Source organism: Suncus etruscus, chromosome 4 (assembly GCF_024139225.1).
Source record: "Suncus etruscus isolate mSunEtr1 chromosome 4, mSunEtr1.pri.cur, whole genome shotgun sequence".
In the NCBI taxonomy this organism is placed as follows: Eukaryota; Metazoa; Chordata; class Mammalia; order Eulipotyphla; family Soricidae; genus Suncus; species Suncus etruscus.
The window spans coordinates 80,787,915-80,801,500 of record NC_064851.1 but is presented as its reverse complement, the minus strand read 5'-3'; the positions used below and the strand labels follow the sequence as shown (position 1 = coordinate 80,801,500).

General features: G+C 42.6%; 1 protein-coding gene across 1 annotated transcript in view; it reads right to left on the bottom strand.

The window, feature by feature from the left end:
- Window positions 1-13,586, bottom strand: part of RPF2 (ribosome production factor 2 homolog) — a 47,764-nt gene that overhangs the window by 20,185 nt on the left and 13,993 nt on the right. Inside the window, exons 6-7 of the mRNA XM_049771215.1 lie at window positions 12,197-12,273; window positions 5,879-5,978 (exon numbers count right to left, since the gene is read on the bottom strand). Of these exons, the coding sequence (XP_049627172.1) occupies window positions 5,879-5,978; window positions 12,197-12,273 (177 nt within the window). The remainder of the gene's footprint in view (window positions 1-5,878; window positions 5,979-12,196; window positions 12,274-13,586) is intronic.

The window sequence follows — 13,586 nt, the reverse complement described above, 5'->3', positions numbered from 1 at the left end:
CCAACATTTACGTTTTGGAGTCACAGTACAGTGGGTAGGGCACTTGCCTCACACATAGCTAACCCATGGTCCACTAAGCACCATTAGGACTAACTAAGCACCATCACTGCTGACTGCAAAGCCAGGAGTAACCCCTGAGTAAGACCAGGTGTGTTTCAAACTCCCCAAATTTTAGCTTTTTGTCTCTTCAAGATGTCAAAGCATTGACAAGGTAAGTCCTCTGGTACAAAATTCCAGATTTCCTTGGGTCGTGATCAACTATGCAGACAACACAAGAGCTAAAGATCTGTACATTATCTCTGTGCAAGGGACCCAGGAACAGACTTCCTGCAGCCAGTGTGGGTGACATGGATTGATGGCTATGGTCAAGAAAGGTAGGAAGAAGATTCATCCACCAGTGATAATTCAATAAGAAAGTCAAACCACAAAAAAGATAGCATCTTGTTCTGAAATAATATGGAGTCATAGTAAGAAATAAAAATGAAACGAGAGGTTCTGTTGTCACTGGAACAGTTAGTTGCAAAGAAGTGGGCCACGACTGTTTCCAAAATGAGTATCGTTGCATGATTCTTTAGTGTTTGTACTTGTTAAAAAGAATCCACTAAAAAAAAAAAAAAAAATAGTTTCCAGGCCAGGTATTTGGTTCAAGAGATTCAATCCCTATTACTAAAAAATAAGATAAAATAAAAATGCTGCCCATTCCCAAAAAAGTATGTAAAGGCCCAAAACATATGAGAGCTGGACTTACCCTCCAAATTTCTTGAATAGAATCATTAAATAATGTATGAATACCTCTCTCACTAACAGTAACTATGTGGAATAAATAAGGAGTAAGAGACAGGACATCTGGGGCCGGTCCGGTGGTGCAGGCGGTAGGGCATTTGCCTTGCATGCGCTAAACTAGGATGGACCGTTATTCGATCCCCCGGTGTCCCATGTGGTCTCCCAAGTCAGAGGCAATTTCTGAGCGCATAGCCAGCAGTAATTAACCCCTAAGTGTCACTGAGTATGGCCTACCCCCCCAAATAATTATAATTATAATAAAAAAAAAAAAGACAGGACATCTGGGTCAATGGAATACAATAAAAATCACAGGCCAGAGAGATAGCACAGCGATAGGGCATTTGCCTTGCATGCGGCTGACCCGGGAGGAACCTGGTTCGATTCCCAACATCCAGTGTGGTCCCCAGCCTGCCAGGGGTGATTTCTTTTTTTTTTTTTTGGTTTTTGGGCCATACCCGGCGGTGCTCAGGGGTTACTCCTGGCTGTGTGCTCAGAAATAGCTCCTGGCAGGCACGGGGGACCATATGGGACACCGGGATTCGAACCAACCACCTTTGGTCCTGGATCGGCTGCTTGCAAGGCAAATGCCGCTGTGCTATCTCTCTGGGCCCCCAGGGGTGATTTCTAAGTGCAGAGTCAGGAGTAACCCCTGAGCACGACTGGCGGTGCCCCCCCAAAAAATCAAAAAACAACAACAAAAGAGAGATGGGGGGGGCTATAGCGATAGCACAGTGGATAGGGTTTTTGCCTTGCACTTGGTTGACACAGGTTTGATCCACACATCCTATATGGTCCCCAAGTCTGCCAGGAGTAATTTCTGAGCAGAGTCAAGAGTAACCGGAATGTTGCCGGTGTGGTCTAAAAACATAAACAAACACTGGGGACTAGAGAGTATAGTAGGTAATGTGTTTGCCTTGCATGTAACTGGCCTGGATTCAATCTCCAGTATCCTTCATGGTCCCCCGAGCACAGCCAAGAGTTGAATAGCCCCCAACATAAAGGAAAGAAGTTGTTGATTCATTAGCTTCTAAGGAATTTGTTTGTTTGGTAAATATTCTTTTTTTTGGGGGGTGGGGTCTCTTTTTTTAACCATACCCAGCGGTGCTCAGGGGCTACTCCTAACTTTTTTCAGTCAGCCTTCCTGGCATGTGCAGGGGACCATATGGGATGTTGGTGACTGAACTCACGTCAAGCGTGTGCAAGGCAAGTGCCCTACCCACTGTTCTATCACTCCGGCCCCTGTCTGGTATTCTATCTATAAAACCTTCAGAGCAGACATGGGTGATTTCTGTGTTTTGGGGCGTTTTTCTGCTGATCTAGAGATAGCGCAAGGGTTATATCATAGACAAATTTTGGGTCAGGTCAGATTTATGATACATATATATTATAAAATGTTTTACATATATTATAAATTAATGTTTAACACATACATTACTAATGGGGTTGGGCATCTGGAACTCTATCCAGCAGTGCTTAGGAATCACTCCTGAAAGTGCTCATGGAACCACATAGAGTACTGGCAGTCAAGGCATGATATGTAAGGCAAGCACCCGAACCCCTGGAAATTATGTAAGCACCATGGCTTACAACTAAGGAATCTGATATCTCAGCAGACATAGCTGCACCTGACCAGCTTCATACTCACTCTGTTTGCAAGGAAATGTAAACCAAACCATGAAAAATTAAGGGTACAAAGGCCACAGATGAAAACTAGCAATCTGCACTGGTGAAGGGGGGTGTTCTTTACATGACTGTAATCATACAACTACAATTTATATTTGTAATCACAGTGTTTAAATAAAGATAATTTATAAAAAGAAAAGAAAAGAAAACTAGCAATCTAGGGAGAGCAGGTCAAGTCCTCACCCTGCCAAAACCATTTCTGAGCATCCATCACCCACAATTGATGCTTCTCCATCAATCTGACCAAAAACTCCAGGTATTTGGGCTGATATCACCAAGACTTTTTTTTTGAGTGAGTGTGGGTACCCTTCCCCTGCCTTCTCTTACCTCTGAAAGACCTACGGCCAAAATATTGCCCCACAAAAGCCACAGTATCAGTAACAGTGCTTTGAATTCCTGGACCACAGGGCCACATTCCCAGCTATGCAACAACTATTTTTAATACTGCCATCACTGTAGGAACATAATTTAAATGCCAATATGTTTCTAAAGCCACGTAATATTTAGAAACAAATGAAGTAACAGAACAGTCAACTAGCAACAAGAGCTCACTAAACCTGACAATGACTCAATGACCTCACTGGAGATACAATAATTGTCACAAATTTGGTTGTTGCTATACCCTCACTTTCTTCCTTCCTGGCAGAAATAGGGATAATATGCGATGCCGGGATTTGAACCACCATCTGTCCTGGATTAGCCCTACCACTATGCTATCTCTCTGGACCTCTTTTTTAATAATTTCTCTCCCACTTGGAAACAAATATATTATGATATATGCAAGCACTGAAACTTAAGAAGTGCAATACCCATGAGCAAAGTGACATATATGTAAGCACCACTTGCTATAAACCCCACCCCCCAGAACAACTCAACAAATATCTGTATGACTCTCACATCCAAGGTAATAAGAAATGAGACCAGAGAGAAAGCTTGCCTTGTATCCGAGCAACCTTGATTCAATCCCTCACACTTCCAGGCAAGATAACCATGTACAGAACCAGCTATAACCCAGAGCACCACTGGGTATGCACTGACTTGGGTATTGGGTATACCCCCCAGATTTTCTGAAATAAGGATCTATACTAAAGAGTGTAACATCCTCTTTTTTTTTTTTGGTTTTGGGCCACACCCATTTGATGCTCAGGGGTTACTCCTGGGTATGAGCTCAGAAATCGCTCCTGGCTTGGGGGAACCATATGGGACGCTGGGGAGATTGAACCGCGGTCCTTCCTACGCTAGCGCTTGCAAGACAGACACCTTACCTCTAGTGCCACCTTCCCGGCCCCAGTGTAACATTCTTTTGACTTACTCCATTGCAATAGGAAATAAAGAAAATAATAGAAAGGGAAAAAATGAAAGTGGAGAATTATACACCTGGAATGCCATGACAAAGTAGCACAAATAGCTATGTTCTATTATCTATCTAAGTTACCCCACTAGTAAGAAGTATTAACATTAAACTAAGAAGCTTCCTCTTTGCAAAAGAAACAAACAGAATAAAAAGACATGCTACAGACTGGGAGAAAATATTTTCCTTTTTTTTTTTTTTTTTTTTTTTGGTTTTGGTTTTTGGGTCACACCTGCAGCGCTCAGGGGTTACTCCTGGCCCTATGCTCAGAAATCACTCCTGCCAGGCTTGGGGGACCATATGTGATGCCAGAACTCGAACCATCGACATTCTGCATGCAAGGCAAATGCCTTACCTCCATGCTATCTCTCCAGCCCCGAGAAAATATTTTCATATCACTAATCTGACAAAGGGTTAATATCCAAAACACATAAAGCACTTTTAAAATATAACAGGAAAAAGTAAAAGTCAAATTGGGGAGAGGTAATGAGCAGACACTTTGTCAAAGAAAATACACAGGGGCTGGAGCAATAGCACAATGGGTAGGGTATTTGCCTTGCACACAGTCAACCCAGATTTGATCTGTTATCCCATGTGGTTCCGAGTCTGGTGGGAGTGATTTCTGAGCACAGAGCCAGGAGTAACCCCTGAGCACAGCCATCTGTGACACAGAAAAACAAAGAAAAAGAAGAAGAAACATAGATGGCCTTAAGTATATAAAAAATATACACTGGGCAAAAACCAAAACCAAAAAATAAAATAAAAAATTTAAAATAATCTGTATCACTGATAAGCAAGGAAATACAAATCAAAACAAGGGACTATCACCTCACACTAGTAAGACTGGAAGACATCCCAAAGAACAAAAACTACCAGTTTGGGGGTAGATGTGGGAAAAACTACCAGTGTTTGACTGCTAGTGAGAATTTGAATGGTCCAATCTTTCAGAAAACAAAATGGACAATTCTCAAATTGAGCCTCAAATTCCAGTTCTTGGGGGCCGGGCGGTGGCGCTAAAGGTAAGGTGCCTGCCTTGCCAGCACTAGCCTTGGACGGACCGCGGTTCGATCCCCCGGTGTCCCATATGGTCCCCCAAGCCAGGAGCAACTTCTGAGCGCACAGCCAGGAGTAACCCCTGAGCGTTACCGGGTGTAGCCCAAAAACCAAAAAAAAAAAAAAAAAAAAAAAAAAAATTCCAGTTCTTAGCTTCTATGCCAAGGGCCCCAAAATTCTATTCAGAAAAGACATTTACCACGTAGCCAAAATCTGGAAAAAAACCAAGGGTTGAAAAATAGTTAACTGGATAAAGAAATGGATATACATATAGATATATAGATATATATAGGCTTTATATATTTATATATGTATGTATGTATGTATATATATATATAAGTTTGATCCCCAGCATCCTGTATGGTCCTCTGAGCCTACCAGGAGCAATTTCTCAGTGCAGAGCTAGGAGTAATTTCCTCAGCACTTCTGGGTGTGTTCCGCACCCCACCCCCAAAATAAACAGATAAAATCATGCAAACTGCTGCTATGTAGGTGGATCTAGAGAATATCAGTCTGAATAAAAATTTCTGAAGGAGAAGGACAGATACAGAATAATCTTTCCTATTTGTGGATATAAAGAAATGAAAAAAGGTACTGAAAAACACAACCCAAGAACTGGTCTTAGGAAGGAAATAAGATGAGGGGGAGAAGAACACTGGAAAAATGGGAAAGGGAAGCAAACACTGGTGGTGCAGGAACCTGTGGTGCTAAGACATTATGCACTTGCCTTGCATACTATTAACTATTTTTTTTTTTTTTGGGCCACACCCGGTAACGCTCAGGGGTTACTCCTGGCTATGCGCTCAGAAGTCGCTCCTGGCTTGGGGGACCATATGGGACGCCGGGGGATCGAACCGCGGTCCGTCTCCTAGGCTAGCGCAGGTAAGGCAGGCACCTTACCTCCAGCGCCACCGCCCGGCCCCATACTATTAACTATTAACTGTACTTTAAGTCAGGTATCTAAAGTTAAAAAAGTACTTTAAAAAAATAAACTTTCAATGCTCTTACCAGTAAGCAGATTTTTTAACCTTCGGTAGTCTTCTGTTACATCAAAATCATCACCAGCAAATATTAGCATGGGCTTTGTTCCTTCAGGACATTTACTATTCTACAAAGTGAAAATATCAAAATATAATGATCAAGAATGAAAACTGTTCATAAGCTAATTTTTAAATATTCAATACTTAATATACACGTACTTGTTTTTGTTGTTTCTGGGTCACATTGAACAGTACTTAGCTGGTGGTACTCAAGAGTGTACAAAATGCTGAGGGCTGAACCAGATCAGTTGTGTGCAAGACAAGCATTCTACCCACTTTCATATTTTTCTCATAGCGCAAAACTATGTTCGCAAATATTACCTTTAGAGTTAAAACAAAAGTTGTCACTGTCAAATGGGTAAAGTTTTTAGTTTATATTAAAAGTAATTTTGGGGGGCCAGAGCGGTGCACAGCGAGCAGTAGGGCGTTTGCCTTGAACACGGCTGACCTAGGACGAACCACGGTTTGATACCCCAGCGTCCCATATGGTTCCCCAAGCCAGGAGCAATTTCTGAGCGCATAGCCAGGAGTACCAGGTATGGTCCAACCCCCCCAAAGTAATTTTTCATGGATTTCATAAAACAGTACAGTGAGTAGGACACTTGCCTTGTAAGAGGCAAACCAAGGTCTCATCTCCAGAAGCCCAAACGGTCGTCCCAAGCCTCACCAGGAGTGATCAATGAGCACAAGAGTCAGTCAGGTGCAGATGCTGAGCACAGTCAGGTGTAAAAAACAGGCAGCCAAAACCCACCCACCAAAATCTGTTTTTTCATTCCACTTCCTTACATTTCCAGGTTAGATTTCTAGGGTTGCTCAGTGTCTTTTTTGTTCCAGAAAAGAAGACAGAAGGGCTCCTATACAGAGCCAGGGATCAAATCAGGATTGACTATGAGCAAGGCAAGCACTATAAGTTCTGAACTATCTTGCTGGTCCTTAAAATGATGCTTAAATGTAGCTTATCTTTTTTTTTTTTTTTTTTTTTGGTTTTTGGATCACACCTGGCTGCACTTAGGGATTACTCCTGGCTCTATGCTCTGAAATCACTCCTGGCAGCTCAGGGACCATATGGGATGCCGGGATTCGAGCCACTGTCCTTCTGCATGCAAGGCAAATGCCCTACCTTCATGCTATCTCTTTGGCCCCCAAATGTAGCTTATCTTAGGGCTGGAGCAATAGCACAGCAGTAAGGGCATTTACACTGCTCATGGCAAAACCGGTTTTGACCCCCAGCATCCCATATGGTCCCCCGAGCCTGCCAGGAGTGATTTTTGAATGCAGATCCAGGAGTAAACCCTAAAAGCTGCTGGGTGTGACCCCAAAACCAAAAATCAATAAAAGTAGCTTATCTTTCTTTACTTACTTGGTTTTGGGGACATACTCAAGAGTGCTCAGAGCTTCCTCCAGAATTATTCCTCAGGGAATAATTCTTTTTTTTGGTTTTTTTTTTTTTGTTTTTTTGGGGTCACACCTGGCGGTGCTCAGGGGTTACTCCTGGCTGTCTGCTCAGAAATAGCTCCTGGCAGGCACGGGGGACCATATGGGACACCGGGATTCGAACCAACCACCTTTGGTCTTGGATCGGCTGCTTGCAAGGCAAACACCGCTGTGCTATCTCTCCGGGCCCGGAATAATTCTTGGTAGTGTTCAGGGACCCATATGTGGACTTGGGAATCAAACGTGGGTTAGACATGAAAGCAAGAGCCCTATCTACTGTATTATCTCTCTGCCCAAATCCTCAATACTAAAAGTTTTACCAACTACAGTGAGAACGCCTGGCAGATAGGAAGGTGTTTGTCCACTGAATCACATCCTCATATCACAGTTCTTATTTTCACATTGGTTTAGTATCTCTTTGAAATCAGTACAGATTATACAAATCCAGTAAAAGAAAATCCAACATGTATATCCACGATTCAGAACCACACAGCTCACCTAGTTCTCCATGAGTGTCTCACTGATGTTGATACTCTGCCTCCAAACCAGGAATATTGATCTGTCTCCACTTAGGAGACATGCCTAAGATCTATCACCTGACTGTGGACCCAAAAATGGGGCCAGAGCAAAAGCACAACAGATAGGGTATTTGCCTTGCACACAGCCTACCAGAGTTCGATCCCCAAAATTCTATATAGTCTCCAAGCTAGCCAGGAGTAATTTCTGAGCACAGAACCAGGAGTGCCAACAACAACAACAACAAAATGGACCTTCCAAATAATAAGCTTTCCAAATTCAGTAATTCTTCTGTGCTCTCCTGATGCTCATCACTGTACCTCTAGATCTTTATATGCTATTTAAGTACAGCAATTAAGGAAGTGTGAGAAGCCAACTGACTTCAACTGTGGCTCTCAAATAATCCTGACAGGGCTAGGGCTGGGGCTGGGGCTGGGGTGCAACTCAGCAACCAAGGACAGGACTTGCATATGTGGAGGCTTTGGATTCCGTTCCTGGCACTGGAGGAAAGAAAATCCACCCTGAACACAATGCATATAAATAAAAAATACTACTTTAAAGTCATGATCTAGACTGCAAATCAAATACATCAAATTACATAAACGTTCTTAGTATGTAGTCACAATGTTCATTCCAGCAAGATTCAAAATACAATTCAAAATACAGGGCCAGAGCGGTGGCACAGCAGTAGGGCATTTGCCTTGAACGTGGCTGACCCAGGACAAACCCTGGTTCGATCCCCAGGTGTCCCATATGGTCCCCCAAGTCAGGAGAGATTTCTGAACACACAGCCAGGAGTAACTAACCCCTGAACGTCAGCGAGTGTGGCCCCAAAACAAAAACAAACAATAACAAAAAATCAAAATACTCTAGTATGCAGTATATTAAAATATAAACATGTAGATAGCTTAGCCGTGTTTGCCTTGCAAGCAGCCAATCCAGGACCTAAGGTGGTTGGTTCAAATCCCGGCCCCAAAACAAACAAACAAACAAACAAAAAAAAAAATATATATATATATATAAACATGTAGACATCTTCAAGGAGGACACATCACTCTCCAAACAAGTGGAAGCAGAGATAAACAGATGGGACTATATTAAGCTCAGAAGCTTCTGCATCTCAAAGGAAATAGTACCCAGGATACAAGAGTCACCCACAGAATAGGAGAAACTATTTACCCAATACCCATCAGATAAGGGGCTAATTTTGAAGCTACACAAGGTACTGACAGAACTTAACAAGAAAAAAAACATCTAACCCCATCAAAAAATAGAGAAGGGGCCGGAGAGATAGCATGGAGGTAGGGTGTTTGCCTTGCATGCAGAAGTACGGTGGTTCAAATCCCGGCATCCCATATGGTCCCTGAGCCTGCCAGGAGTGATTTCTGAGCAGAGAGCCAGGAATAACCCAAGCACTGCTGGGTGTGAGCCAAAAACAAAAACAACAAAAAAAGGGGGTGGGGGTGGGGAAATGAACAGACACTTCCTCAAAGAAGAAATACAAATGGCCAAAAGGCACACAAATAAATGCTCCACATCACTAATCATCAGGAAGGTGCAAATCAAAACAACTATGAGGTACCATCTCACACCACAGAGACTGGCACACATCACAAAGAACAAGAACAACCTGTGCTAGTAGGGATGTGGGGAGAAAGAAACTCTCATTCACTGTTGGTGGGAATGCTGCCTAGTCCAGCCTTTATGGAAAACAATATGGAGATTCTGCAAAAAAACAAACAAAAAAAACCTGGAAATTAAGCTCCCATACAATCCACCTATACCACTCCTAGGGATATACCTTAGAAACATAAAAATACAATTCAAAAATCCCTTCCTCACACCTATATTCATTGCAGCGCTATTTACAATAGCCAGACTCTGGAAACAACCAAGATGCCCTCTTCAACAGACGAGTGGCTAAAGAAACTGTGGTACATATACACAATAGAATATTATGCAGCCATCAGGAGAGATCAAGTCCTGAAATTTTCCTATACATGGAATCTATTATGTTGAGTGAAATAAGTCAGAGGGAGAGAGATAGACACAGAATAGTCTCATTCATCTATGAGTTTTAAGAAAAATTAAGGCCATTATTGTAATAATCCCCAGAGACAATAGAGATGAGGGCTAGAAGAACCAGCTCACAATATGAAGCTCACCACAAAGAGTAGTTGTGCAGTTAGGGAAAAAAACTACACTAACAACTATCATGATAATCTAGATGAGTGAGAGAAGTTGAATGCCTGTCTCAAATACAGGCAGGGGTTGGGAAGGAAGGATGGGGGGCATTGGTGGTGGGAATGTTGCACTGATGAAGAAGGATGTTCTATTTAGGACTGAACCCTAACTACAATCATGCTTGTAATCATGGTGCTTAATATATATATTATATATATTAAAATATACATATAAACATGTGAAGTAATCTTTACAAGGAGAAAATTTATATATTTATATAACTATATGTGTGTGTATGTATGTGTACATGCAAGGCAAAAGCCTAACCCACTGTACCATTAATAGTCCCTGAACACATTCAGTCTTGCCTGACCCTAGAAGGCTTACTACATAAAGAATGAGATTCCCCAAAGTTTCACTGTCCTAGAAAACAGGCTCCTTAAAATGATCTGTTAAATTTTTTTAAAGCAGAGAATTTATTAAAGCAATAATAAAATCTCTTAATTTTCTGCAAGTCAGTAATTTGCTGCTTAAGAGTTACCAACAATTGGGCCTGGAGAGATAGCACATCGGCGTTTGCCTTGCAAGCAGCCGATCCAGAACCAAAGGTGGTTGGTTCGAATCCCGGTGTCCCATATGGTCCCCCGTGCCTGCCAGGAGCTATTTCTGAGCAGGCAGCTAGGAGTAACCCCTGAGCACTGCCGGGTGTGGCCCAAAAACAAAAAAACAAAAAAACAAAGAGTTACCAACAAAAAGGGAAAATGCTACAGCTTAGCAACAGAGAAACAGAGCCTTGGGAAGGGGGAAAGTGGGAAGGGAAAAAGAAGTGGAAGGTGGGGACGTGAAGAGACAGCACAGAGGTAAAGCATTTGACTTGCACGCAGCCAACACAAGACAGACCTCATTTCCCATATGGTCCTCTGAGACTGCCAGGAGCAACTTCTGAGCGCATAGCCAGGAGTAACCCTTGAGCGCTGCCAGATGTGACCCAAAACTACCATCACCTTCTCCAAAAAAAGAAGTGAAAGGGAAGAAAAAGAAGAAATAGCTATCAGAGAGACAGACAGCTGAAGAAATAGTTCAACCAGCTGAAAGCATGCTCTACATACAAGAGGGGAAAAAAATGAATTTCTGGCACTAGATGGTCTCCTGAGCACTATTAGGGTGGCCTATGAGCTTAGAGTTAGGTAGCCCGTAGCACTGCCAAATGTCCCCAATCTCCACGAAATAAGTAAATAAAAATTTAAAAATAAAAGGGAGGGAGAGCAAGAGGGTTGGTTCAAAGATTGGAGTTGCATGCTTTGTATTCAAGAGTGCCATATTTAAGTCCCAGTACTACAGAGTCCCCTGAGGAGTCAGTATTGCCCTCTATGGGCCAAGTCAGAAGTAGATCCTGAATAAGTCTGAATAGAGCCCAAAACTGAACACCAAATCAAAAAAGGTACCAGAGTAATGAGGCCTGGCAACAGAAGCAGGAAAAAAGTTACATACCTGAGGAAGATGACTTTATAAAGAAAACACTCTCATTTATTTCAGAATATTTCTCAAATATATATATATATATGATTATAACTTTTTTTTCTTTTTTGGTTTTTGGGTCACACCTGGCGGTGCTTAGGTGTTACTCCTAGCTCTGTGCTCAGAAATCGCTCAAGGGACCATATGGGATGCCAGGATTCAAACCACCATCCATCCTGTGTTAGCCATGTGCAAGGCAAACACCTTACCACTGTGCTATGTCTCCAGCCTTGGATTATAACTTTTATTTTGACATTCAAATGAAGATACACTAGGGCCACACCCAGCTGATGTTTAGGGGTTACTACTAGCTCTGCATGCAGGAATCACTTTGGCAGTGCTCAGGGAGCCATATGGAATGCCAAGGATTGAACCTGAGTATATCACATACAAGGCAAGCATCCTGCCCACTGTGCTAATTGCTACAACTCTCCAAATATTTCTTGTATTTATTTATTTTTAGTTTTTGAGTCACACCTGGCATTGCTTGGGGGTTACTCTTGGCTCTATGCTCAGAAATTGCTTCTGGCAGGCTCAGGGGACCATATGGGATGCCGGGATTCAAACCACCGACCTTCTGAATGCGAGGCAAACACCTTACCTCCATGCTATTTATGTTAGGAATCTTTCTTACCTTAATATCATTTAAAGAGGAAAACTTCTCAATTCCTAATTCGATCATATCCAGCACATGGTAGTCATACATACGACCTAGAAGAAAATTACATTTTAAGTTTGTTTTTTTGTTTTTAGGCCACTCCCAGCAGCACTCAGAAATCACTCCTGGGGCCGGAGAAATATCAGGAAGGTAGGGTGTTTGCCTTAGATGCAGAAGGACGGTGGTTCCAATCCCGGCATCCCATATGGTCCCCTGAGCCTGCCAGGAGCGATTTATGAGCATAGAGCCAGGAGTAACCCCTGAACGCTGCCGGGTGTGACCCAAAAACAAAACAAACAAACAAACAAACAAAAAAATCACTCCTCAGGGCTCAGGGGACTATATGGATGCTGGGGATCAAACGTAGGTCTGACCCGGTCAGCAGCATGTAAGGCAAATGGCTACTTAATGTACTATCAGTTTTATCACTACAGCCCTAAACTTTGTTTTGTTTTGGGGGTCACACTCAGCAGTGTTCAGGGCTTACTACTGGCTGTGCTCAGGAATCACTCTTAGTGGGCTCAAAGGAACACATAGACTACTAGGGGTCAAACGCAAGTCAGTCATCTGCAAGGCAAACACCCTACCAGATGTACTATCATTCTAGCCCCAGAAATACATTTTTTAATCATTTATTTTCCACAGATCTAATCTATTTACAAACTAGATCCTACTACGTGGCTCTTTTCTTTTCCCTTCTACTTCCAATTATCAAACCACCTTTCTTAAATTTTATTTGTCTATTTTTCATTTTTGGAGGAAAGTCATACCTGGTAGCTCAGGGCTTCTCTTGATGCAATGGTTGAGGGACTGTGCAATTGAAGCCAGGCAGTTAGCATGCGAAGTGTTCTGTACAGCTCATTCAACTATCGATCTAGTCCTTAATTTTTTTTTTTTTTTTTTTGGTTTTTGGGCCACACCCGGAGGTGCTCAGGGGTTACTCCTGGCCATCTGCTTAGAAATAGCCCCTGGCAGGCACGGGGGACCATATGGGACACAGGGATTCGAACCAACCACCTTAGGTCCTGAGTCGGCTGCTTGCAAGGCAAACGCCACTGTGCTATCTCTCCTGCCCCCTAGTCCTTAAATTTTAAGATGTACTAGAAAAGACTGTTTTAAGATCAATATTGAAAAAATCGTAGAGATCAGGGCCCGGAGAGATAGCACTGTGGCGTTTGCCTTGCAAGCAGCCGATCCAGGACCAAAGGTGGTTGGTTTGAATCCCGGTGTCCCATATGGTCCCCCATGCCTGCCAGGAGCTATTTCTGAGCAGACAGCAAGAAGTAACCCCTGAGCACTGCTGAGTGTGACCCAAAAATAAAAATAAAATTAAAAAAGTACCTACAACTTGAACTAAGATATTTAC